This window comes from Vespula pensylvanica, chromosome 18 (assembly GCF_014466175.1).
Source record: "Vespula pensylvanica isolate Volc-1 chromosome 18, ASM1446617v1, whole genome shotgun sequence".
NCBI lineage: Eukaryota > Metazoa > Arthropoda > Insecta > Hymenoptera > Vespidae > Vespula > Vespula pensylvanica.
Window position 1 is genome coordinate 3945792 of NC_057702.1, and position 23529 is coordinate 3969320.

The 23529-nt window shown below is 28.1% G+C and overlaps 6 protein-coding genes across 12 annotated transcripts; 4 read left to right on the forward strand and 2 right to left on the reverse strand.

Annotated features, from left to right (window-relative positions):
* Positions 1-316: 316 nt before the first annotated feature.
* Positions 317-2694, forward strand: LOC122635372 (spermatogenesis-defective protein 39 homolog). The gene is made up of 9 exons (XM_043825525.1): positions 317-654; positions 746-902; positions 1009-1199; positions 1293-1429; positions 1497-1524; positions 1628-1772; positions 1851-2080; positions 2173-2349; positions 2411-2694. Exons 1-9 carry the CDS (start codon positions 580-582, stop codon positions 2534-2536), a joined length of 1266 nt encoding a protein of 421 aa, XP_043681460.1. The 5' UTR covers positions 317-579; the 3' UTR covers positions 2537-2694.
* A 195-nt stretch (positions 2695-2889) lies between these two features.
* LOC122635567 (mediator of RNA polymerase II transcription subunit 25-like) lies at positions 2890-7297 on the forward strand. Of its 5 annotated transcripts, none has more exons than XM_043825933.1 (15): positions 2890-2959; positions 3157-3358; positions 3464-3509; positions 3628-3752; positions 3879-4098; positions 4172-4775; positions 4878-5065; positions 5322-5503; positions 5579-5741; positions 5826-6017; positions 6098-6292; positions 6388-6573; positions 6663-6722; positions 6810-6929; positions 7018-7297. In XM_043825933.1, the coding sequence occupies exons 2-15, from the start codon at positions 3237-3239 to the stop codon at positions 7162-7164; spliced, it is 2550 nt and encodes an 849-aa protein (XP_043681868.1). In that variant the 5' UTR covers positions 2890-2959; positions 3157-3236; the 3' UTR covers positions 7165-7297. The 5 variants fall into 5 exon arrangements, with proteins under 5 accessions (XP_043681868.1, XP_043681865.1, XP_043681867.1 ...); XM_043825930.1 differs by having other exon boundaries at positions 2897-2959; positions 4878-5170; XM_043825932.1 differs by having other exon boundaries at positions 2897-2959; positions 4878-5170; positions 5358-5503.
* Positions 7298-7544: 247 nt separating this feature from the next.
* LOC122635566 (probable 2-oxoglutarate dehydrogenase E1 component DHKTD1 homolog, mitochondrial) lies at positions 7545-11660 on the forward strand. 3 transcript variants are annotated; one of them, XM_043825928.1, is made up of 13 exons: positions 7557-7879; positions 7956-8245; positions 8345-8564; positions 8634-8968; positions 9084-9305; positions 9382-9539; positions 9611-9875; positions 9962-10169; positions 10258-10670; positions 10790-10910; positions 11072-11260; positions 11376-11461; positions 11519-11660. In XM_043825928.1, the coding sequence occupies exons 1-13, from the start codon at positions 7699-7701 to the stop codon at positions 11630-11632; spliced, it is 2802 nt and encodes a 933-aa protein (XP_043681863.1). In that variant the 5' UTR covers positions 7557-7698; the 3' UTR covers positions 11633-11660. The 3 variants fall into 3 exon arrangements, with proteins under 3 accessions (XP_043681864.1, XP_043681863.1, XP_043681861.1); XM_043825926.1 differs by having other exon boundaries at positions 7559-7879; positions 8634-8983; XM_043825929.1 differs by lacking the exons at positions 11072-11260; positions 11376-11461; positions 11519-11660 and having other exon boundaries at positions 7545-7879; positions 8634-8983; positions 10258-10666; positions 10790-10911.
* LOC122635607 lies at positions 11645-12859 on the reverse strand. The gene is made up of 3 exons (XM_043825989.1): positions 12281-12859; positions 11968-12097; positions 11645-11903 (listed from the first exon to the last, which is right to left on the reverse strand). The coding sequence occupies exons 1-3, from the start codon at positions 12623-12625 to the stop codon at positions 11707-11709; spliced, it is 672 nt and encodes a 223-aa protein (XP_043681924.1). The 5' UTR covers positions 12626-12859; the 3' UTR covers positions 11645-11706.
* A 125-nt stretch (positions 12860-12984) lies between these two features.
* Positions 12985-16433, reverse strand: LOC122635569 (28 kDa heat- and acid-stable phosphoprotein-like). Its single transcript, XM_043825937.1, has 5 exons — positions 16168-16433; positions 15926-16023; positions 13740-13874; positions 13522-13652; positions 12985-13393 (listed from the first exon to the last, which is right to left on the reverse strand). Exons 1-5 carry the CDS (start codon positions 16175-16177, stop codon positions 13177-13179), a joined length of 591 nt encoding a protein of 196 aa, XP_043681872.1. The 5' UTR covers positions 16178-16433; the 3' UTR covers positions 12985-13176.
* A 326-nt stretch (positions 16434-16759) lies between these two features.
* LOC122635568 (ADP-ribosylation factor-like protein 4C) lies at positions 16760-23429 on the forward strand. The gene is made up of 5 exons (XM_043825935.1): positions 16760-16999; positions 17369-17480; positions 17582-18053; positions 18132-18347; positions 18416-23429. Exons 3-5 carry the CDS (start codon positions 17840-17842, stop codon positions 18610-18612), a joined length of 627 nt encoding a protein of 208 aa, XP_043681870.1. The 5' UTR covers positions 16760-16999; positions 17369-17480; positions 17582-17839; the 3' UTR covers positions 18613-23429.
* Positions 23430-23529: the final 100 nt, after the last annotated feature.

A 23529-nucleotide genomic window follows, 5' to 3' on the forward strand; every position in this document is an offset into this window, starting at 1 on the left:
GTAGCGCTAGTCTTCTCATTGGTCAACGAGAGTCTAAGCGACATATAGTTTTTATGTTGCTTGATCAGCAGTCGAGCGGTTTCCACATTTAAATCTATGAAAATGATGTTCAAAAATAAAATATTACATTTATGTTATTATAGTTTGATAGTAAATAGATATTATAATGAATAATAAAGGAAGATATATTTATATTAACTTCTTTAATTAATTAATTAATTAATAGTATTACATTAAATAAAAACATTTCAGTTAAGTTTCTTGTATCGTTAATGTTAAGTCAAAATTGTTGGTAATATAGAACATGACATGAAAATGATCAAACAACTTTTGAATTTAGAAAAACGGAGTACTTCGTCTGAATGATATATATGATTCATGACCAAAATAGTCAACTTTTCAACAATAAATATTGACACGTTAACTTTTACTTACGTACATAATTTGTTCGAACAGGATGTTAATAATTAATTACGAACGACGTATTCTTCACAATGCTCTTTATTGTTGATAATACTTGTATAAAAGGATTTTGTGATTGTAATTATATAGAGACAATTGAATTAATTTCGTGTCAATATGAGCATTACAAAAGACGAGGAAAATTATTGGGACGATATTGAAAAAAATTTTTTCTGCTTCGAGGGTAACGAGGTTAAAAAATATATTACATGTTTTCACAGATTTATTTTTGTAATATTTCTATATTATTATTGTTGTTGTTGTTGTTGCATTAATTTAACAGGTAGATCAACCGTTCGAAGCTTCAAATATTAAATCAGAGATTTTGGGTACAGATGTTTCCTTTCTGTCAACATCTAAAAACTATATAAAATCTAATAATGATTTACAGAATTTAAAACCTCTACTTTCTGTCATTTCTGAAAAAACACTTCATTGCAGTATGTTAAAAATTATAATATCTTTAACAAAAAATAAACTATAATATATATGAATTATATTATATCGATAAATATATGAAATCCAAATATTATATTTATATTTTAGTTTTAGCTGTAGATAAAATACAAAATATAGATCAACAATGTAATGACGACGTTCAAACACAACCAGATATTACTTTAAGAAAGATATTAATGGGACAGTCCTATTCATTGGAACCATATAAATCATTAGCTAGCAAAACAGCATTATTAGATTCAGCTGTAAAAAGTGGAAATGGAAATGCCATATTAATAGTAATTATATATACATATATATATATAATTTTTTTAAATCATTTATCAATATTTATATCAATTATAAACATTTAATGTATTTATATTTTTTAGATAGTTCTATTTCTTATAAAAACTTTAAAGAAATCTTTAGTTTACCGTCTACTAGCTGAAAGACCAGAAGTGGTGAATGTGTATATACATTATTTATCTACTATATTACAAACAAATGAAATTACAGATATTTTATCGTAAGTATACTGATGAAGCATTAATTACTTTCTTATATCTCGATAATAATTTTGATATTGATTTTAGAATGCTAGGTCAATTAGTAAATTCTGCAGTAAGTATAATCTATTTAAAATATTAAAAATATAATCTATTAAAAATATTAATCTATATAAAATATTATAATTTTTATATAATATAAAAGTCTTGCATTGCAGATGATAAATCTGCATATTATTCTAAAGAATACTCAAGATTGTGATAAATTGCTGCAGAAACTTCGTAACTGCTATAAGACACAATTCTTAAATTTAATTGATTGTAAAGAAACACAATTTCTTCATTCTTATATTCAGTTATTAGGTAAGTATGTAAAGAAATATATATAAAATTATTTATGGTAATTAATATTAAATGTTAAATATTAATTTACATTTATAGAATGGCATGTAGCATTAAGAAACACAGAAAATAGTGAAAAAATAGAGGCAAATTGGTCAGTTCTTGATTTTTTACGTTACATATGTAAAAATGATAAACATTCTTCACAATCAGCTGTTATGTTTTCTCAACAACATGATATATCACCTAAGCAATACCAAAAAATAGTAATCGAGGTTAAAGCATCGCTTGGTGAATGGGAAACTATTGATCGTCTACTTTTGACAAAAGTAATAATATTTTAACACATGAATGACTTCGTGTTTACTATTTACGTAACATTTACATAATGTTATGGATTAATTTTGTTTTGCTAATACAGGGTTGGCTTGGAAATAAAAAATTACAAACATCTCTGCCTGTGGAGGATATTGTCAAATTACTGCACAAAGCACAGGCACCGCTTGATGTTCTTGAACAATATTTAAAATATGTAGACAATATTGACAAACGATTAGAACTAGCAAAATCTTTCAATTGTTACAGAATTGCTATAGATGTATGTACTATAATAATATATTTTACAAAATATGTATACTTATGAACAAATATGGTTTCAGATTTTTGTAATGCAAGGAGATCAAACAGCATTGTTGGAATATAAAAGCAAACTTCAACCACAATCAGAAGAATATTTTTATGCTACAAGTGCTTTGCGTATTCCTTCAGTCAAATGGAAAAGTTAATAGTCCTTTATTATTTTAAATGTTAGAATATAGTTCTGCAAATATGGTTGGATTGTATACATATTATATTTATATTTATTAATATTTTCGCTTGATAACTATGATTATAAAATATATATTAAAATATATAATAAAATATTATTTTCATCTAAAAGAAATTTTGTTTTTTTTATAAAATATCAGAAAATACAAAAATATAAGTAATTTATCAAAAAGTAGTAAAATTATTATTAAAAGCTATTCAAAATTTTATTTAAGTATGTATCCAGTCTAGGAACAATTGTCTAGTCAGTGATATATTTTATTTGTGTGGTAAAACCATTGAATATCAAATAAATTTTATTTCATGATATGGTCACTACGAGGCGCTGCAATAGAAGAATATCGCGAAATTTTTAATGGAAATGCGAACTTAGAATGAAGGTTAGATATATTTGCACTTAAAGATTATATTTATTTTGTTATATACGATGAAATAAAGATGAAAAAATAAAAAATGAATAGTTATAATATATTTATAGTAAATCATAATATTAATATAAAATTTAATTATTATTATATTGAGATTTAAGATATTATACAAATTTGGTCAAATCTAATTTTTATATTATATTTTACAGTATTGCTAAAGTATTCACATATACATTTCTACACTTTTTTGTATCTACTTTTGAAGCAATAGTTTATTTAATTTAAAAAGATGGTTGCTGGACCTACTGAACATGGTATACAAGCTGATGTTATATTTGTTATTGAAGAAACAGCTGTAAATGGAGCATATCTGAATGATCTCAAAACAAATTATTTAATACCCACGTTAGAGTACGTTATATTTTTGTAATTATATAGTTTAAATATATGTATAAAATGAAATAATAACAATTATATTTATGTAATTAATTAAACTAATTTTATTTATATTTATAGATATTTTAGTCAAGGTGGCATAGAAGATAGAGAATATGTTGCAGAGGTATTTAAATTCATAAACTAATATTTATTTCATTTTATATTATGATTTATTTGACATTTGTATCTAAAATATTTTTTTTTTTTTTTTTTTTTTTTTTTTTTTTTTTTTGACATAACAGAATAGTACTACACTTTATGGGATAGTATTATATCATGCTGCTGATTGTTTGCCAGCATCTTGTACAGAAACTCTTGGGCCTTATGTAAATCCTCATAAATTACTACTTGTTTTAGATAAACTTGAGTATGTAAAATTTTATATTTATTATTTCAATATAATATTTCTGACATATATATAATCATAATTTATTTATTTAAAATGTTATAATCATTGGTTGTTATAACCATTATAACCAATTGTTATAACTAGAATGGTTGGTGGAAAAGGAGAATCACATGCAAATATTGGAGAAGGTCTTGCTACCGCACTGCAGTGCTTTGAAGATTTATTATTAAGACGAGAACCAAGTAGTGCAACACAGAAACATTGTATTTTAATCTGCAATTCACCTCCATATCAAACAGTAATTCAAGAATCTTATAAATTTGCTGGTCATACCGTAGAACAAGTAGCTGCGCTTTTTCAGGAGGTTTGTCATATTTAAAATAATTTTTGCTCAGTCCTTACGTGTGTATTATACTTTATAGTATTTTTATTGTTAGAGAAACATCAATCTATCCGTACTGTCTCCACGGAAAATACCAGCATTATTTAAACTATTTGAAAAAGCAGGAGGTGATCTGCAATCTTCTCAAACGAAGAATTATGCTAAGGATCCACGACATTTAGTACTTTTACGTAATTATAATTTAAAAGAAAGACCTGTAAGCCCATCAATTGGAGGGACAGTTCATACTGCTGTACCAAATACAGCACAAATTCCTCTCAGTCCATTACAAAGTAATGATAGTCCAAATCCAAACCAAGTTCAACAAAGTATTGCACCAACACCACAATCACAGGCTACTACATTCAGAAATCAAACACCTCAAAATATTTCTTCGGTTCATCAGACAGTCACACAAAATATGGCTGCCCCTATGAGTGCTACACGACCACCCTATAATCCTCAAATATCTGCTCCGCCAAATTATCATCCAGGAGCTGTGGGTGCAAGAGCTACACATTCAAGATGGATGAGACCATTCATACCACCAAGTGCTAGTGCTCCCACCAATGCACAGAGTAGCGCCTTAATTGCTCAATTAACACAACCACCTTCGTCATTAGGACTTAATGTATCTCCATATGGTCAAAGAATGGATGGTAATATGTTACTATAAATTAATATTATTACTATAAATTAATATTATTATATATGTAATAAGATAATTGTGTTTATATATATGTTATACATTCACATTTCAGTAGTTAACAGTAATATCATGGCAGCAAATGCTCAGCAACAACAACAACAAATAAACCAACAGCAGCAGCAACAATTACGATTGACTATGCAACTGCAACAACAGCAACAGCAGCAACAACAAGCGTCCTTGTCAATTTCAAATCAGCCAGCACACAGTCAAGCAACGCCACAACTTACAGCATCGTGTGTAAGTCCATCTGTGCCTACTCAAGTTCCACCGACAGTAACTGCATCTCAAGCCCCAGTTCCAGTATGTTCTGTAACTCCACTAGCTACTCATCCTCAAGCACAGGTACTTCATGATAAATATTTTTATTATAGAAGTGCATCTTTCCAATAATTTTTTCTTAATGGTTCCTTTTCCCTCTTTTTATTGTTATTCTTTTTTTTATCTATATTAAAAACTTTGTTCTTCTGTATCTCTTCTGCTATCTGCATTGCAGACTAATGGAGGTGGTGGAAATATTTCAAATCAACAGATTGCAACTGCAAGAGAACGACATACTATTTGGCAAGGTGTTGTGGAATGGATTGAAAAAACTAAAAATCCTGCTGATGCACAGAAGCAAACAAGACATGTTCCCTGCCAAGTTTCTGCCAATTCAAAAGATGGAGATCCAGAGTTGTAAGATTTTTTAGTTCGTAGTTATGAACAATCATATATCCATACGGAATAATTCTTTCTTGGTGGGACTTTTAGAAAAGCAGATACATGGCCGCAAAAGTTAATAATGCAACTGATGCCAAAGCAATTAATAGGAAATATTGGCGGATCTTATTTAAAAAATTCCAAATCTGTTCTTTTTCATCCAACACCATGCGAAGCTTTAGAATCATTAACAAATATGATGACTTCTGGATTTGTAAAAATTATTTCTTCATTATTCTATTCATTTTATCTCTATGAAAATGATTTATATATCTGCACCTATATATTTTATTTTCAGGCAGGCTGTGTCCATTTTACATCTGTACCTCCGAGTTCAGCATGTGAAATAAAAGTGCTTATACTTCTCTACACAGCAGAAAAACGAACGTATTTGGGTTTTATTCCTAATGATCAAACAGCTTTTGTAGATCGTCTCCGTAAAGTGATCCAACAACAAAAAACTTCACAAGGTCCAATGAGACAAGGTCAAGTAAGTATAGCAAATAAAAATAGAACTTGCAAATATAAAATTATTTGTTATTAATTATTACAATTAACTTGATTAAATAGGCTGGTACTGCTGCTGGAAATGCTTTACCTGGTACCATACCGAACACAGGAATATCACAAGGAGGAATTTTAATGTCTCAAACAAACACTATGACAATGGGTGGAGGACAGATTACACAAAATGTCGTTTCTGCGAATACACCTCAGCAGACTTTACAAACTCCTACAGCTCAACAAAATCAATTAACTTTACAGGTAAGCTGAGAATCGTATAATAAAGATATATTGTTGTATAAATTAAAATAATAATTAAATTTTCGAATCAATAAATTGCTTTTAAACATTTATAGAGTGGAGGAATTACTGCATCGCAAGTCAGTGGTAATACAGGAGGTATTATCGGTCAACAAAGACCACCTTTTGATGATTTGGAGATAGCAAGGCACCAGAATTTATTAAAAATCCAACAGTTACGTCAAACACTAGAGGCTGCACAACAACAAGAAGCACAATATAAATCACAACTAGAAGTTAATGTAAGCACTAGAAAAACATTATGATATGTACATACATATTTTGCTTTGTATCGTAAAGAAAGTAATTTGACTTATCACTACTGTCACAGATACAGCAAAATTTAGAAGTAGCGCAACAACAGGAAATGCAATATAAACAGCAACTTGAAGTATGTTACTAATAATAATATTAATAATATTCATTAATTAAATTTGAAGAGATATTTGAATTATTGTTAATATTTAATTATTATTAGGCTCAACAGGCACAACGTGGTATTGCTCCTGCTGCTATGGCAAATCAAGCATCTAATGCTCAAAGAATGATGCGTCCTGTGTCAACTAATAGTCTTGGTTTACGGCATTTATTACAACAGGTATACAATTTAAACATGATAATTCTTTCTCTATTTGATTTGGTAGTATAAATATATATGTATATGTATATATATTCATTTCGTGTAGCAACAACCTCAATATAGACAACAAATACTTGGAATACAACAGCAAATGGTTAGTCCAAGAGGACAAATGACAACACGTCCTATGGCACCAAATAATACACAAAATCAACAATTCGATGATGTATCTAATTATGATTTTCTTGGTTAAATAATAGTATAGGTAACTATATTTCTGAATTTTATTGTATATAAAAATATCACAATATTATATTTATTTTAATGTTGATTTAATGCTAATATTTGTATAGAACGTTTTTTAATTAAAATAAAATACTGAGAAATATTGCTTATAAATAGTTCTATATTACAACGTTACTTATAATATAATTTAAAAAAGTAAATAAATACTTATATAGATATAGGAATTATATAATAAGTAACGAATGTAATCAAATATAATAAATAATATGATAAACTTTTGTAATATATTCTTTTTTCTTTTATGATATCCAACTTTTTTTGGGTCATTTCCCTTACTGATAACATTTTCTCTCAAATAAATAATCTACGTAACGATTAGCTCTAAGACAATATTTTGATACGGATTTTTAAAGTAAACAGATAAAATTTATCATATGCATAGTCATTTTTAATTGAACGATAGCCAATAACAGACAGTTACAAGAAACGTACTTGCAGCAGATCTACTTCTCAATTTTAATCTTTTATTCTTTTAACAGTAATGGCATTAAGAACATATGTCAGTTTAACATTCTATTTAAAAGTAAGAATTACACAGTATAATAGGAATATTTTACAAATAAAACGTATTCGTTATGAACATAATGATGTCATCCAATTGTATCACAGTGAAAATGGTGTTTACGGATACAGACCAAAAGAACAACAAAAATATTTTGAAGGTATTTAAATTAATGTTTACTTCAATATTTTTATTTAAATACCACAATTATAATTATTAAATATATTAATTTTCAGTGTCAAAAGAAGATTTAGAGATACGATCTAAAAATAGTAATTTCTATAGACTTGTTATGGCATATAGACAATTTGCTCACAAACAAGCCAACATAGATCCCATATCATTAAGCAAACAACTAATGCTTCCAGAATTGCAACCAGAACAATTTGGATTAAATCTAACAGACAAAGTATCTTTCAAAGGAATTTTAAAAATAAAACAAAAGGAAGGAACTGTTTCAGAAGCACTAAAGTTTTTGAATACTATCTATTGTTCTCATATTGGAGTGGAATTTAATCATCTTGAGGTAGATATATCTCAACTTTTAATATTTTAATAAAATAATTATGATTATAATTTATTATTATTATTATTATCATTATTATTATTATTATTATTCTAACAGAGCGAAGAAGAAAGGGAATGGTTTGCTAACACTACAGAAGAGTGCTTAATAGAATCATTGGATAATAAAACACGGATTGCTATTGTAACAGAAATGTTAAAAAGTCAAACGTTTGATAATTTTCTAGCTGCAAAATTTGTAAGCTTGAAAAGATATAGTGGAGAAGGGGCAGAAAGCATGATGGCTTTTTTTCACGAATTTTTTAAACTGTCTTTAAATAGTAAGTATATATAGATAAAAGTATTATTTGAATAAAAGAAATCCAAAAAAATGTCTTATTACTTTACAGCTGGCTTGACTGATATCGTTATCTGTATGCCACATCGTGGACGCTTAAATTTTTTAACAGGAATGCTTAATTTTCCACCAGAAAAATTATTTCGTAAACTTAAAGGATCTTCAGAATTTCCAGATGATGCAAAGACTATGGGTGATGTTGCAAGTCATTTAGTGTCTTCCACAAATCTAAAAATTGATGATAAAAGTTTACATGTTACAATGCTCCGTAATCCATCTCATCTAGAAGCTGTTAATCCAGTTTCCATGGGAAAAACTCGTGGAATTATGCAGATTGTCAAGGATGGTGCATATAGTAATGATTGTACTACATGGTGGAGTGATAAAGTATTAAATTTACAAGTAATTATTATATATATAATTTTGAGTATCATATATTATAAAATAATAATTATAAAATATAATATAAGTAATACAATAAGCTTCTTGACATTTTTTAAAGATTCATGGTGATGCTGCTTATATAGGACAAGGAATTGATCAAGAATGTCTAGCATTAAGTAATGTACCACACTTTGAGATAGGAGGCACAATCCATTTAATAATTAATAATCAGTTAGGATTTACAACTCCACCTTCTAGAGGTAGATCCTCTAGATATTGCACAGATTTGGCAAAAATGATTGCAGCTCCTGTAATTCATGTAAATGGAGATGAACCAGAAGTAAATATAATACATTTGAATATACGTGTTATGTTTTTACAGACCAATTATCTTAAAAAAAATAATATTTTTACAGATGGTTGTACGAGCTACAAGAATAGCTTTTAAATATCAAAGGAAATTTAAAAAAGATATTTTTATAGATATAAATTGCTTCAGAAGATGGGGTCATAACGAATTAGATGATCCAACTTTAACAAATCCAAAGATATATAAAATTATACAAAATCGTCCGTAAGTATAATATTTGATTATAGCATTATCATCAAATTGATGGAAATAAAATGAGTTTTTTAACTCTTTAGATCTGTACCAGATCGATATGTAGAAAAATTAATCAAGTCTAATATCTTTACAAAGGCTAAAACAGAAAATATTGTGAAAGAACATAATAAATGGTTGTCTGAAGCCTTTAAAGTTGAAAATTACGTTCCAGAAGTAACATACTTCTCAGGCAGATGGACTGGAATGAAACAAGCTGAAGACAGTATAACTCAATGGGATACAGGTATTGATATAGATTTGCTAAGATTTATTGGGGAAAGAAGTGTCCATGTAGAAACAAATTTTGTGAGTATATATATATATCAATAAAATATTTATATATTGTTTATTACAAGTTATTTTTAAAAGATAATTTTATTTTTTTATTCTAGAATATTCACCATCAATTACTGAAAAATCATGTTCAAGCCCGACTGAAAAAACTAATATCTGGTGAACAGTTAGATTGGGCCACTGCAGAAGCGTTGGCTATAGGATCCTTACTTTATCAAGGTTATAATGTTAGAATAAGTGGACAAGATATAGGTAGAGGAACATTTTCCCATAGGCATGCTATGTTTGTTGATCAGAATACTGAAAGTAAGTAATATTAAATCTTTTTCATAATTTCTTCCATAATATTACATTCTGCATAGAAAATAAAATTATATATCTAATTATCTTTTAGACATTTATATTCCATTAAACTCTATGGCAGATGAACAAACTGGAAAATTAGAATTAGCTAATAGTATTCTATCAGAAGAAGCAGTACTGGGTTATGAATATGGTATAAGCATAACAGTCCCAACAACTTTAACTATTTGGGAAGCACAATTTGGAGATTTTTTTAATGGAGCGCAAATTATTATTGATACGTTCATAACAAGTGGTGAAGCAAAGTGGATGGTCAGTAGTGGGTTGACAATGCTTTTGCCTCATGGTTATGATGGTGCTGGATCAGAGCATAGTTCATGTAGAATTGAACGTTTCTTACAACTTACAAATAGCAAAGAAGATAAAGTTGATGGCGAAGATGTTAATATACAAGTAGTTAATCCCACTACACCAGCACAGTATTTTCATTTATTGAGAAGGCAGGTATGGCAATAAACAAATTATAAAGTTATTTAGTCATCATATTACATATTTGTATAACCAATTATAAGTTAATCCGTATTTAATGCGAATAAAATCATAAATATATCTATTTTTTTTAGATGATAAGAAATTTTCGAAAACCATTAATTGTGATATCACCTAAAATATTATTACGACATGCGAATGCTACATCATCATTGACAGATATGAAGCCTGGTACAAGTTTCAAGCCCGTTATAGGTCTGAAATATACACTAATATATTATAAAATATGTCTAAAATATAATCAGAATATTCATCTAAAATATAATAAGATAATTCGCGCGCGCGCGCGTGTGTGTGTGTGTGTGCATCGTGTCGTCCGTATACGCGTGTATGTCAATATATTATATATATTTCAGGAAATAGTGATAAAGATATTTCTAAAATAAATAAAGTAATCTTAACCAGTGGAAAACATTATTATGCTCTTGAAGATTATAAGAAGACTATTGGAGAAAATAACGTTGCAATTATTAGATTAGAATGTCTTTGTCCATTTCCTACACAAGAATTATTGGAAGAAATACAAAAATATAATCATGCAAAACGTAAGTAAAATAAATATTGGAATTTGTTAAATTAAACTATTCTATTATCAATACTCCATAAATTATTGCTGTTATTTTATTGTTTTGAATTATTTTATATTAAATTTCTTAATAGTTTTCATATGGAGTCAAGAAGAACCTCGAAATATGGGAGCATGGAATTTCGTGAAACCACGTTTTGAAAATCTATGTGGTCAACAAGTAAGTTATAAGTGAATGCATATAATAGTTCATAAATAATATTTGTTACACTTTCAGTTAAAATACTGTGGACGCCCTGCTATGGCAGCACCAGCTGTTGGCGAAGCCAAATTGCATCAGCAAGAAGTAGAAGAAATCATAAGAAAACCATTTTTGATAAAAACATTTTAAACTAATTAAAAGTATTTTTATAAGTTTATATTTTTCTATTTATTTATAAGAAATGACTCTTTCACAAATAAGCGTTATTTTTGTTTGGTTTTGAATACTTGATTACTAGTGGTTACCTGTAATTCAAAACCATTCTTTTGACGAATTTCTACACAATTACTACAACTACAACAGCAAATTATGTTGTCACTAGAAAGAGAACGTTTAATATTACTTAGACGTTCTTCTGTTACCAAATCTTGTATTTTCTTTTCTAATTCAATAGCACTTTCTATAAAAAGTAAGTAAGATTAGTTTTATTAGATATCATTTAATCTTGTTTTAATTTTACTTACTTAAACTAATATTTCGTAACTGATAAGCTATACTTTTTGCAAACATATCAAATTCATCATCTTTTTTTTCTTCTATTAAATCTATTTCTGTACAAACATCTTTAACCATATCTTTTGTAATTTTATCTTCCTACAAAAAAAATTATAATTTTTAAATTTATTTTTTATATAACTGATTATTATATAACTCGGATATATATATACATACATTATACGTACATACATCACACACACACACACACACACACACACACACACACACACACACACACACACACACACACACACACACACATGCGTGCGAGAGACATTAATTTTGTATAATATTTACTTTTTGGTCACAGTTAACAAATGGGAAAAATAGATCGTGCATTAATTTAAAATATTTTGTTTGGGATTCATACAATTTTCCACATAATATAGCAACAGCAATTTTTGATAATTCATAACAATATTGCTTTTTTAGATCCTCTATTTTTGTAATGCAATCATATATTGTTAAAGAAGGTATATTCATGGCATCTACTATATGTTTATATGCTTTATATCTATACATCTTTTTATCAAAATTATCATCAAATGGATATTTTAAACAATCATATTGTCCATACAGAATTAATAATTTTATCGTCTCTCCTTCTGCCCAGTTAAATGCCATTTTAAATTTCTTTCTAATAATTTTTTTTTTTAATTGAACATTTAACCTAATTAACTATATTAATATACTTGTCAAACTTCTCAAATAAAAAAAAAACTTTGTTTTTTGAATTATAAGTTCTTTATAACTGGTACTTACATTTTTTTATCCGAAAGTTTTATATGATACCGTTATATTTATGACGATTAAAAAAAAAACAATAAATTTAAAAATATAAAAGATTTGACATGTTGGATTCTTTTCTTTTTTCTAGAAAAAATAACATACTCAAAATGATATATAATATTCTGCTGAATATATATGTATGTATCTGTATATATTGTAAATGGAAAAGTATTACAGTTATAAAAAGACAACAATTAATTTCAAATATTATAATAACTGTATTTATACAATTTAGGACATACTCATCAAATACTTAGAGTACATATTTATTTAAATTCATTTAGTCCAATTTCAATAATATGAAAGTAGGATTTCAATTGTATAGGAAATTAGCACAATATAACATGTAGATAGTGATGTAACTTAATTTGAATGATTTTAATAATCTAGGTTCTTTTACCCAGTGCCTTTTGTGTCAATTCAGTTTTCTTTTGTTGTGCTAATTCTTTTTGTTTCTTCTCATCTTCTCTTCGTTTTGCAGCCTCTTCTCGTTGCTGCTTAATTATTGCTAATCGTGCTAAATCTGCTCGAGCTTCATCAGTTTTTCCTGCAGCATGCAATTTCTGATAATTTGCATAGGCCCTCTGCTTTTCTAATTGTTCTCTGAAATAAAAAATATTTATAAATATTGTTTTAATTATTTTCTAAATCCTTTTTACCCTAAATCAATTGTAAATTAAAATCTAAACAAGAAAAATAGCAATATTCAAATGGAAATTGCAGTTGTTTACTTTTCTTTCCGCGATAACTCGGGCTTTGCAGAGTCTAATGATTGATTGAGTTGTGATAACTTTTTTGCTTTCTTTTGTACTCTGTTTGGATTTTCCACTTGAATTAAATTCTCAACTCCTTTTGCCTTACCCTAAAAATATAAAATAAATACATAAAAATATTTTGTAAAGTACATTTGTATTAACCAAAATAAAATTTGTAAATAAGTTTTAATTACCTCTGTTTCCGACTCGGAATCCGATTCAGTTTCACTATCTGTTTCAGATGCACTTACATTTTTTAATTTATTCCTACTTCCACGTGCTTTAGGTTCCACTTCTTCATCACTAGATGACTCATTACCTTTATTTTTCTAGAAAAAATAAATAAACAAACAGTTACCAATTTCTCTATAAAACATTTTATATCCTTTAAATTAATAATACTATTTTTCATCAATTAGCAATTTGTAGAATTTTCAGTATACATTTATGTGCAAATGTATATTTTATCGTATACATTACATTACTCTTCAAGGTATATAAAAGATAGTTGCAGTGTGCGTCGTTCATACTATATTTTAATGTAATATCATATAATTTTTTGGTGATCAAATATTAAAATGTTCAATAGTATATATTTAAATTTATATTACTTAAATAGATAGATAAAATTATTATACTAATGATCGTTATTTAGTACGATATATAATACTTTAACACATCTATACACTTTTATTAATAGAAAACAAATAATATTTTAAGTAACTTGTATTCATATAAGAAATAATCGTAAGGACATCTAATGTACTTAATTATAATGTATAGTAACTCATAAAATTTAACGTACACGCACTATAAAAGTTTTATGTATGCATTATGTACAATTTTAACAAATAATTAACCACCTAAAAACACGAACGATACATTTACCTAATTTTATTAACAAAAATAAAGAAATGCAGTATATTTTATCGTCATAAAATTGAACGTATAAGGAGAGAGAATTAATTAAAAATTATGTTTATAAATACTCGTTTACGACGTTAATATTTCAAATTCTTTTATCTACGTTTTCTTTTTTTTTCCGTTGTTACGTTACTTCCGATCGTCATTTATCACTGTTTATTAGCAAAAACTAAAAAGAACAGAGATCGATAATTCTACACGAAAATTAGTTATAAAACTGTATTTTCAAGGTAACCTTTAAAATCGGAAAAATAATAAACAGGAGCTATTATAATATGTTAAAAAACCATAAAGAATTACATACATATTGGTACATTGTACAATGCAGCAGGAAGAAAAACAAAAAGAATATTGACAGAGATGGAGAAGCAGTATTCAATTAGGCAAGTTAAAGTAAATCCTAGAATTAATGTTCTAAAATTAACAACAGATGCTTTGTCAAGAATTAAGAAAACTGTATCAATAAAAATAGTTTGCAGAATTTTACGAGATAAAAGTTACAATAGTCGAATAACACAAAAGACTTTACATTCTAAAACCAATAAACTAGAATGTCTAGAATTTACAAAAATATATATAAATTATGATCCAAATATCTGAAATAAATTTTTGGATGAAGTTAAAAATAATTTATTTAACTCTGATGATAGAATCATTATGTGAAAAAACTATATATGGCATTTAATAAAAATAATATTATCTCAAATATAAAGCATGATATATTAAGTTTTGAAATTGTATGATGACCAACAAAATTGGCACAATAATGAACTTATTAATACAATTATGGACAAAATAAAATAATAAAATATTTTTAAAAATAATTTGAAGCATTTAGCTGAAAAGTTGCAAATGCCAACCATATATTATTTTCAATATAATAATGACCCTAAACACTTGACATATATTGTTCAAGAAAGACTACTCAAGTTTTATTACTAAAAAATTAATCCAATCTATATCAAAACTTAGAGTTTAGAAGTCATTATGCATGTAATTGGATATGCAACAAAATATTAACTAGAATTATTAATTATTATATGTAAATATGTTAAACATGTACGTTCAATTTTATGACGATGAAATGTATTACATTTCTTTATTTTTGTTAATAAAATAAAATTAATTGTTTTGTTAAAAATATATATAATACATACAAAAAACTTTATTCATGAAAAAATTGTATGTTTTCTGTAGATCGAACAAATGACCTTTGTAACGTAAGTATGCTCAATTTCGTGAATAACTGTATATACCAAAGAGTTAAAAATACTTTTAACCTACGTCAATATTTAAAATTATAAAGGAAATATAACGAGGCACAATGCAATTGCATAAACATTCTGTTGCAACTATCTGCCCTTGTCACATTTGACCATCGAAGGGCAATTCGACCTTACGTACTTAACAATAATATCTAAGTCGTTGAGCTGGTGGTTAACCTAAAAATACTGACTCTCCATTGACGTTTTTCTTCTTCCTGGCGACGTTGTTCTTCTAATTCTTCGGGATTCGTAAAGTGGCGATTACGACCTTTGTGATTGACAAATTTTCCTAAAATAAACAAAAATAAATAAATAAATAAACAAAAGGATATTTTGAGATCGAGATGACCAAAATTGCGCATTATTTTTCTCTAAAAAACGTGGCGAGATATTCATATATTAATTATAGTACGATGGACAATGATTCACTTACCGCGTGGCATATTTGTATTTATAGAATAAACGGCAGCTTAAATAGAATATATGATATCAAAATTGATTGAATATCCAAATTTTTTATACAACAATCTATAATTTCACCAAATCTCGATCTAGTGTCAGATCAACGCCTCAACGAATACAACGTCAGACGTAGACTACATATACTAATGTGAATAACTGCATAAACTAAAGAACATGTCGGTATATATTGCACTGTAATATCGACTATGCCAAGAAAGGAAAAACGAATCGTATTATTTTCGTATATGGATTCACTGCAAGATGATATAAGAACGAGACATTGCATGATTTTCGAAAAGCATTTTTTTTATTATTAAGCACAGTTTACAATTAGAAAAATCAGATATTTCTATTGGCTATCAAATTAATTTCTTGCATTAGCTAGTGCTGCCACCATACGAGTTCGTTTAAAAAATTTTTTACCAGATAGACCATACTATTTGTCGATCTATCAGTAATATAGTCGTTGGATGTGCGAGTTTTTGCGGACGTATCGACGTTTACCGGTCCTCGATTGTTTTGTTGTCTCTTCGTATATCAGTGACAAGCGATCATTTATTGATAAAGAATATACATACATATATATATATGTATATATATGTATATATAGATGAAACTGACTAATAATACGACACGCAGAAAGTTAACATATTTAAGTTGGTTTTTCGATGATTACAACCGGTCTTTCAAGTTCGATGAGAAGTATGTCAAAGTCGATGTGATGTGTTACTGTGCGACCTTTCAGGATGACGGCCTCCCAAGTATCATGTAGATTTGGATAAGTTCCATACACAAATGAGGTGGTGAGTATCAAAAAAATATGCGTCAAATTACGTAATGAGAGAAATTTGTAGAAATATATGAAACGACCACTTTTATATTAGACGGACAAGTAATTACGAATGCAGAAATTAATAAGCGTTGAGTAATTAGCGTTTCCCAGACGCTTAATTATTGTGTTTGTTTATTTATTTTTTCCTTTTTTCTTTTTTTTTTTTTTCTTTTCTCTTGTTCTTTCTTTTTTTTAAAGGTAGTAAGATATTAATGTCACGTCAACTGAGAAACGCTTAGAAATTTGATTATCGATAATATTTATTATATTATTATATTTAAAGACATTAATATACAAACGTATGTGAAAATATTAGAAGCATTTATATTGTATTATGCAGAGAGAAAAATAGTAAGAAAGAAGAAGTTTATCAAAATATTGAAGAAAAAGGGATTTTCAAGGGGTTCAAGAAAATAAATGATTAAAAGAAAAGCATAAACACAACAAAAGATGTAAGTGCGTTATAAATTAAATATTCTTTATTTATAATTATTTAAAAGTAGCTTCTTCTGTTAAAAATATTGCGATAACTATATTATTTTTTTTATTTTAGGTGGTACAATAGTCACTGGCCTAGAAACAGGCTTCTCTTTGATAAGATAAGAACTATAGAAAGAATAGAAGAAAAATGTAATAACGTATTATCAACATAGGAAGATATTAAAGAATAAAGAAAAAAGTAAGGCACAATTCAGAAGTGCAAGCAATTGTATAGATGTTTGATATAAGTATAATAGAGTGGTAAGAAGTATAATTATAAAAAGGAGGAGAAGAAAGAGATAAAAAATCTGGGAAAGGTGGGTAGAAAGGAATGGGTGCTGGGTTGGGCAGGAGCAGCACCAGTGGAGGTGGTCTGCTCGAGGCTCTTCCCACAGGAACGCCGCTTCATGTAGCTATGTTAGGTCTTGACAGTGCAGGAAAAACAACTGCCCTTTATAGATTAAAATTTGATCAATATTTGAATACTGTACCGACCATTGGTTTCAACTGCGAAAGAATCCGTGGTGGCATTGGCAAAGCAAAAGGTATATTTTAAACATCAATCAATAGGATTTATAGATCTTTAATTTTCATATAATGTTCTAATATTTATTGTTTCCTAGGAGTAAATTTTTTAGTTTGGGACGTAGGTGGACAAGAAAAATTACGACCTTTATGGAAATCATATACTAGATGCACAGACGGTATTATTTTTGTTGTTGATTCTTGTGATGCAGAAAGACTTGAAGAAGCAAAAATGGAACTTACAAAAACAGCAAGGAGTCCTGATAATGCGGGTGTGCCCATTTTAATTCTTGCAAATAAGCAAGATTTATTAGGTAAGCTTTGTTAACTTAAACTTTTATTATCTTGGTATATAATTGGACAATGATAATCTTATTTGTAGGTGCTAAAGAAGTGAGTGAATTGGAAAAGCAACTTGGTGTCTTGGAATTGGCTGGAATGCCTGGCAGTTCCAGTATAAGAGTGCAGCCTGCTTGTGCTATTACAGGGGAAGGTTTACATGAAGGCCTGGATACTCTTTATCAATTGATATTAAAGCGACGCAAATTGGCCAAGCTAAACAGAAAAAGGGCTAGGTAGGCCAGGGCTTCGGAAGACTGCACTTGCGTCTTCTGATATTGCCCACGGATGATCTCTTCCCTGGTAACGGAAATGCCCACCGTGGGTCTCTCCGTATCATCTTTTTCATTCTTGTCAACTTTCTCATCGACATTGTTGACAGCTAAGAAGTGCTCAATTAAATAAGTAGATGGCTAAAACAGCAATAGCCCCGTAAGTCTGAAAGTAGAATAGTATTGATTATTACAATTGTTTCAATTGTTATTACAACTACTGATAGTTTGTTAACTTAGGTCACATCAAGTCTTGCGATCAACTTTGTGTTGAAGAGCTCAGACTAATCAAACTTGACTAAGCAAAACATCCGCACTTATAAGATTAAATCATACAAGATTGATAGCTTGATCTAAGAAAAATTCTTTACTCTATATATGACTTGAATTCAATTCTGATAAGAGGAATATACCATCCACATAGTTGATGGAATTTCAGATTGTGGATTATCACTTCCTAATCTAAGATTTAATAGAAGATATATATTGGTGGTATTATCTTCTATTCATTCACGATAAAGTGTGAATGATGGTTTTATATCTTAGAACCTTACATACTATTGTGCCACTTAGTCTGGAAGTGATCGAAGTTGAAAATGATAAATTATGAACTATTAATTTTATTAAAGAGGAAGAGTAGCATTACTAGATCAGACTTTTAATAATTTTGGACTTGCCATTGTGGTAAGAGGCATCACTGTTAACGGGACAATAACTGAGCTTGAAATGTGTATTCATGTGAACATCCCAATTGGAGTTTTGCATTCACAATAGACATATGGAGCATTAGTACATATACTATGATTCCGAAAGTCAGTTGTGACTGTGGCATGCATTCTATTGTGGAAAGGGATAGTGTTTCATCTATTTCCACTTGAACATCTTACCTTACTTAACGAGTGATTGTCTATGAGATTCTTGGATCTTAACTCTGATTGGAAAAGTATGATTGTTCAATGCGCAGTATTGAGCTCTTGATCATACAATGACTTAGTATGCATCGTAATGCAAATAAATAGTATGCTAGCACTGAAAGAGGCAGTTACAATTAGAGGCTGTCTCATTCTCAGGGCCTTTATGATAATTCAGATCCCTCATATGATAATAAAAGGATTAAATCAAGAAGCCAGGAGTTCTCAAATTACATGAGTTTGAAGTGCAACCAATAAGCACCGATTGCACTAAGCATTACTATAATACCAATAATATTACTGATTGTTAACAATGAAAATGGGAGATTAAGCAAATTCATAAGTTCATGCAAATACAGCGCAGCTTATTATCTCTAGCCAACAGATATTTCTGCTGGTTAGGTTTAAGTATACCACTTTTTTGGCCTTCATAGACTGCAGCATAGTCTGTATAATTGTCATTTCATTACCTAAGACAAAAACTGGAAGTCATTTGATATTGAATACAGGAGCTCTCGATGTAGCTTTAACTCCTGAATTAACATGAGTTAATCTAGTGAAATATTTGTCTACCGTGAAATTGTATACAAATATTCCCAATTTGTAATATACACTTTGGTGGAAAGCTTGTTTTTCCATGTACTGGCATTTGAATCTGTATATTTGTGCTCATTTTGTGCATGTTTCGTGTTGAGTACATACATGAAATCTCTTGCCAATTTGTTTAAATTTATAAACAATATCAATACTCGCTAAAGTGCTATGTTTCAATAGTGTGAAATGTAGGATTACAAATTTTTCACGAAGTGTGTGATCAAAAGAGTGAAAGACTGATCATTTAATTTGAGACAGTATATCAACAAAACAACAAAGAATGGATTATTAGGAAAATGACAAGGAATCGATGTAAAAGGTTAGTTTAGAAATTGTTTTAGATTCATTTTAATAGTCAATAATGACTAAGGTCGATTCGTCGAGATCAGTCAATGCTATGAATGAAAAAATTTGGTGGGTAGTACGTTTAATGTCTGGTAGAGTACAAGCTAGAAAATTGAATATATTCTACGTACGTCTGTCTAATCAGTGAGAATTTTACCCCATATCAATAATGTGGTCTGAACTGCAATTTTCAAGTTATAAATAAGTTTAAATACAAAAATCAGCGTATAAAAGAAACGTAGAACAAAGCCTTTGTAAGAAAAAAAGCTATGTATAAACTGCATATTATTGATTTGATGTTATTATCAGCAGACTCATTTAACCCCTTGATCATTAAAAAAAAATAAAACAATCTGCTAATGACATTGCTCTTTAGAAATAGAGTACTCAGCCATTGGCCTAAGAGATGGATGGATGTGCTTCCTAATGACGAAAATCATTATTTATTATAGTAGTAAAAGCTTTAGCATAATCACATAATTGCCCTCAAGGTGACTTACATATATGTAGAAATTTTGAAGATGATCGTATTTCTGCGATTTTTTGCACCTTTATACCTTGAAGAAAACAATTTCATTATTCCCTTTATATGGGTGTTTTGAACTTATTATAAATGGAATTGCAAATAGCAAAGAGATCAATTTTTTCCAACACATGTATAACACATTAAACTTGTATTAAAACACAGTTATATTATAATTATATGTATCATCGTTTTGCAATTTTAGTCTACGTATGTGAAATTAAAGGACGTATCGTCCTTTATAAAATTTATTACTAACTTCCTATACATTTGAGAATATTCATCGGTGCTATTCAAAATAACACAATTGTCTCAAGTTGAAGATCGCATCTAGAAATTATTTGGTAGATGCATTGAGATGTCTCATACACAAATAGATTTAGTCTTATATTCAAAAACATGTTTTTTAGTATTCAACTTATCGTTTCTCATTTCGTTTTTAAATATAAAAGATATGTTTACATGTGTACTGAAAAAAACTTTGATAAACAGAAATGCTGTGATAATGTTAAAGTATGTTGTGGGTGCATATCATATTGTTTAAATAAAGCGATTATCATCTTGATGATTGCAGCACTCATAAATTTTTTTTATTGCAGCTAGAAGCCTAGTTTAAAATTTTTATCACATTTAAGGAAGGTTATTTATCAAGACACAATGATAAAAAAGTCACAACGATTCATTTGAAGTGCTATCGTGCTAATATTATAATATGCTTTTTATATATGTATACGTATGTGTGTATATGTATATGTATATGTGTGTGTATATATATATATATATATATATATATATAGTGTATAACTTATGTGTAAAATACAGTGAGACAGAAAAGTACTCTATGCAGATTGCAATGATAAGACAAAATTGATCATCATACTTTGTTATATATTATGCTTAAAAATAATTTATTTGAATTTAGAATGACAAATTTTGTTCTAACACTGCACTGCCTACTTGCGCTTTTAATAATAGCACTTAAGCATTTTTGTATAGTATCAATGAAACATGTTTTTTTGTGTTTTTTAAAGAATTACTTATTATCCTTCTGAAAACACTATTTAAACTTCATATATAGTCTTAGACATTGTCATTGAAGCTGATTCTTGATCATTTTCCAATTTCCAATTCATTAAAATAGTTGGAGATTATGGAGTGATATGTGTCGTGTAAAATGACTATTAAAAAATGTAAACATCCACATAACACTCTTTTTATCTTCCAGCATGGATAATATTTCATTCAAATTCAATTTAACATTTTTATTTACAATAATATTAATCATATATTATATGATCAAGTTAGTTATTTAATTGTCAATGGAATTAATGATTAACCATTGATGATTGTTACCATGTAAAAATAAATGAAAGCGATAAGTAAGATGAGAATATACTTCTACAGAGTAGTTTATTAATGTATGTTTATGATAGTAGATTTATCAATTATTCTGGAAATATACTTGAAATCATTGACAAACTATTTTGTAAAATTATATTCTCATTTCGCCTTTTGTTTTAATTAATTATTAGTTGTCGTTAGTTTTTGATTGGAATGAAATATTGCCCAAAAAATAGTGCTATCTTCCATACTTTTTCTCTCTCACGTACTGTGTAGTATGAACGTCGATTTTTTGATTGTGTAACTTACAATGATGGGTATGTCGATTGTTGCACATCTTTATACAGTTGATACGATATTTAGATACTTGTTTAACTTTCATAAATGTTTTTCCTATAGATGCATAATGCACATTGTTAGGAGAATTGTCAGTACCTATTGTGAAAATGAATAATTTATCATTGTTTTTATTTTGAATATGTTAAGGTACATGAAACCTTTAATAAATTTGCTAATTCTGTTAGATCGTAATCCGTACTTCTAATTAATTTTCCTTTTTATTTAAAAATTTAAATGGAATATTAGAAAAATCACACTCCAATTATGTGCCAATGACAAAGAAAAGCGTTGCATATTAAACTTAGATTTAAATACATTGTATCGCGTATCTAAGAATATTATTTGTATTCCTTTCAAAGTGCACTTAATTGAATAAGAATTTGTATTCGTTTAAAAAGTGCAATTTATTTTGCGTTTCGATGTAAAACACTGTTTTTAATTTGACTATTGTCGAAAGCGTAAATCGTAGGTCACTAATTTTGTAAATACATAATTTAATTTCAATGCGCTTATGTATCAAAGGATATGATATTTTACTGAGTTTATTATTTAATTATGTTGTCAAAGATTTTCTATTTTTATTGTAATCCTTGGAGTGTTAAATTAATCATCAAGAATTCGAATGAAAATTATATTTATGAGTGCAATATCTTTGATAAGTGTGACGTGTTATCTTTTCTTTTGTATCGTGTTTTCTTTCTAATTATTAAAGATTTATTTCGTGTTTTCCTATTTACTGAATAATCATTGAAAGCAAACCCCTTTTTCAAAAGATATCGAGCAAATGTTTTTAAATTTTCCTTCCTTAATCAAAGTATCAAACATCGATAAT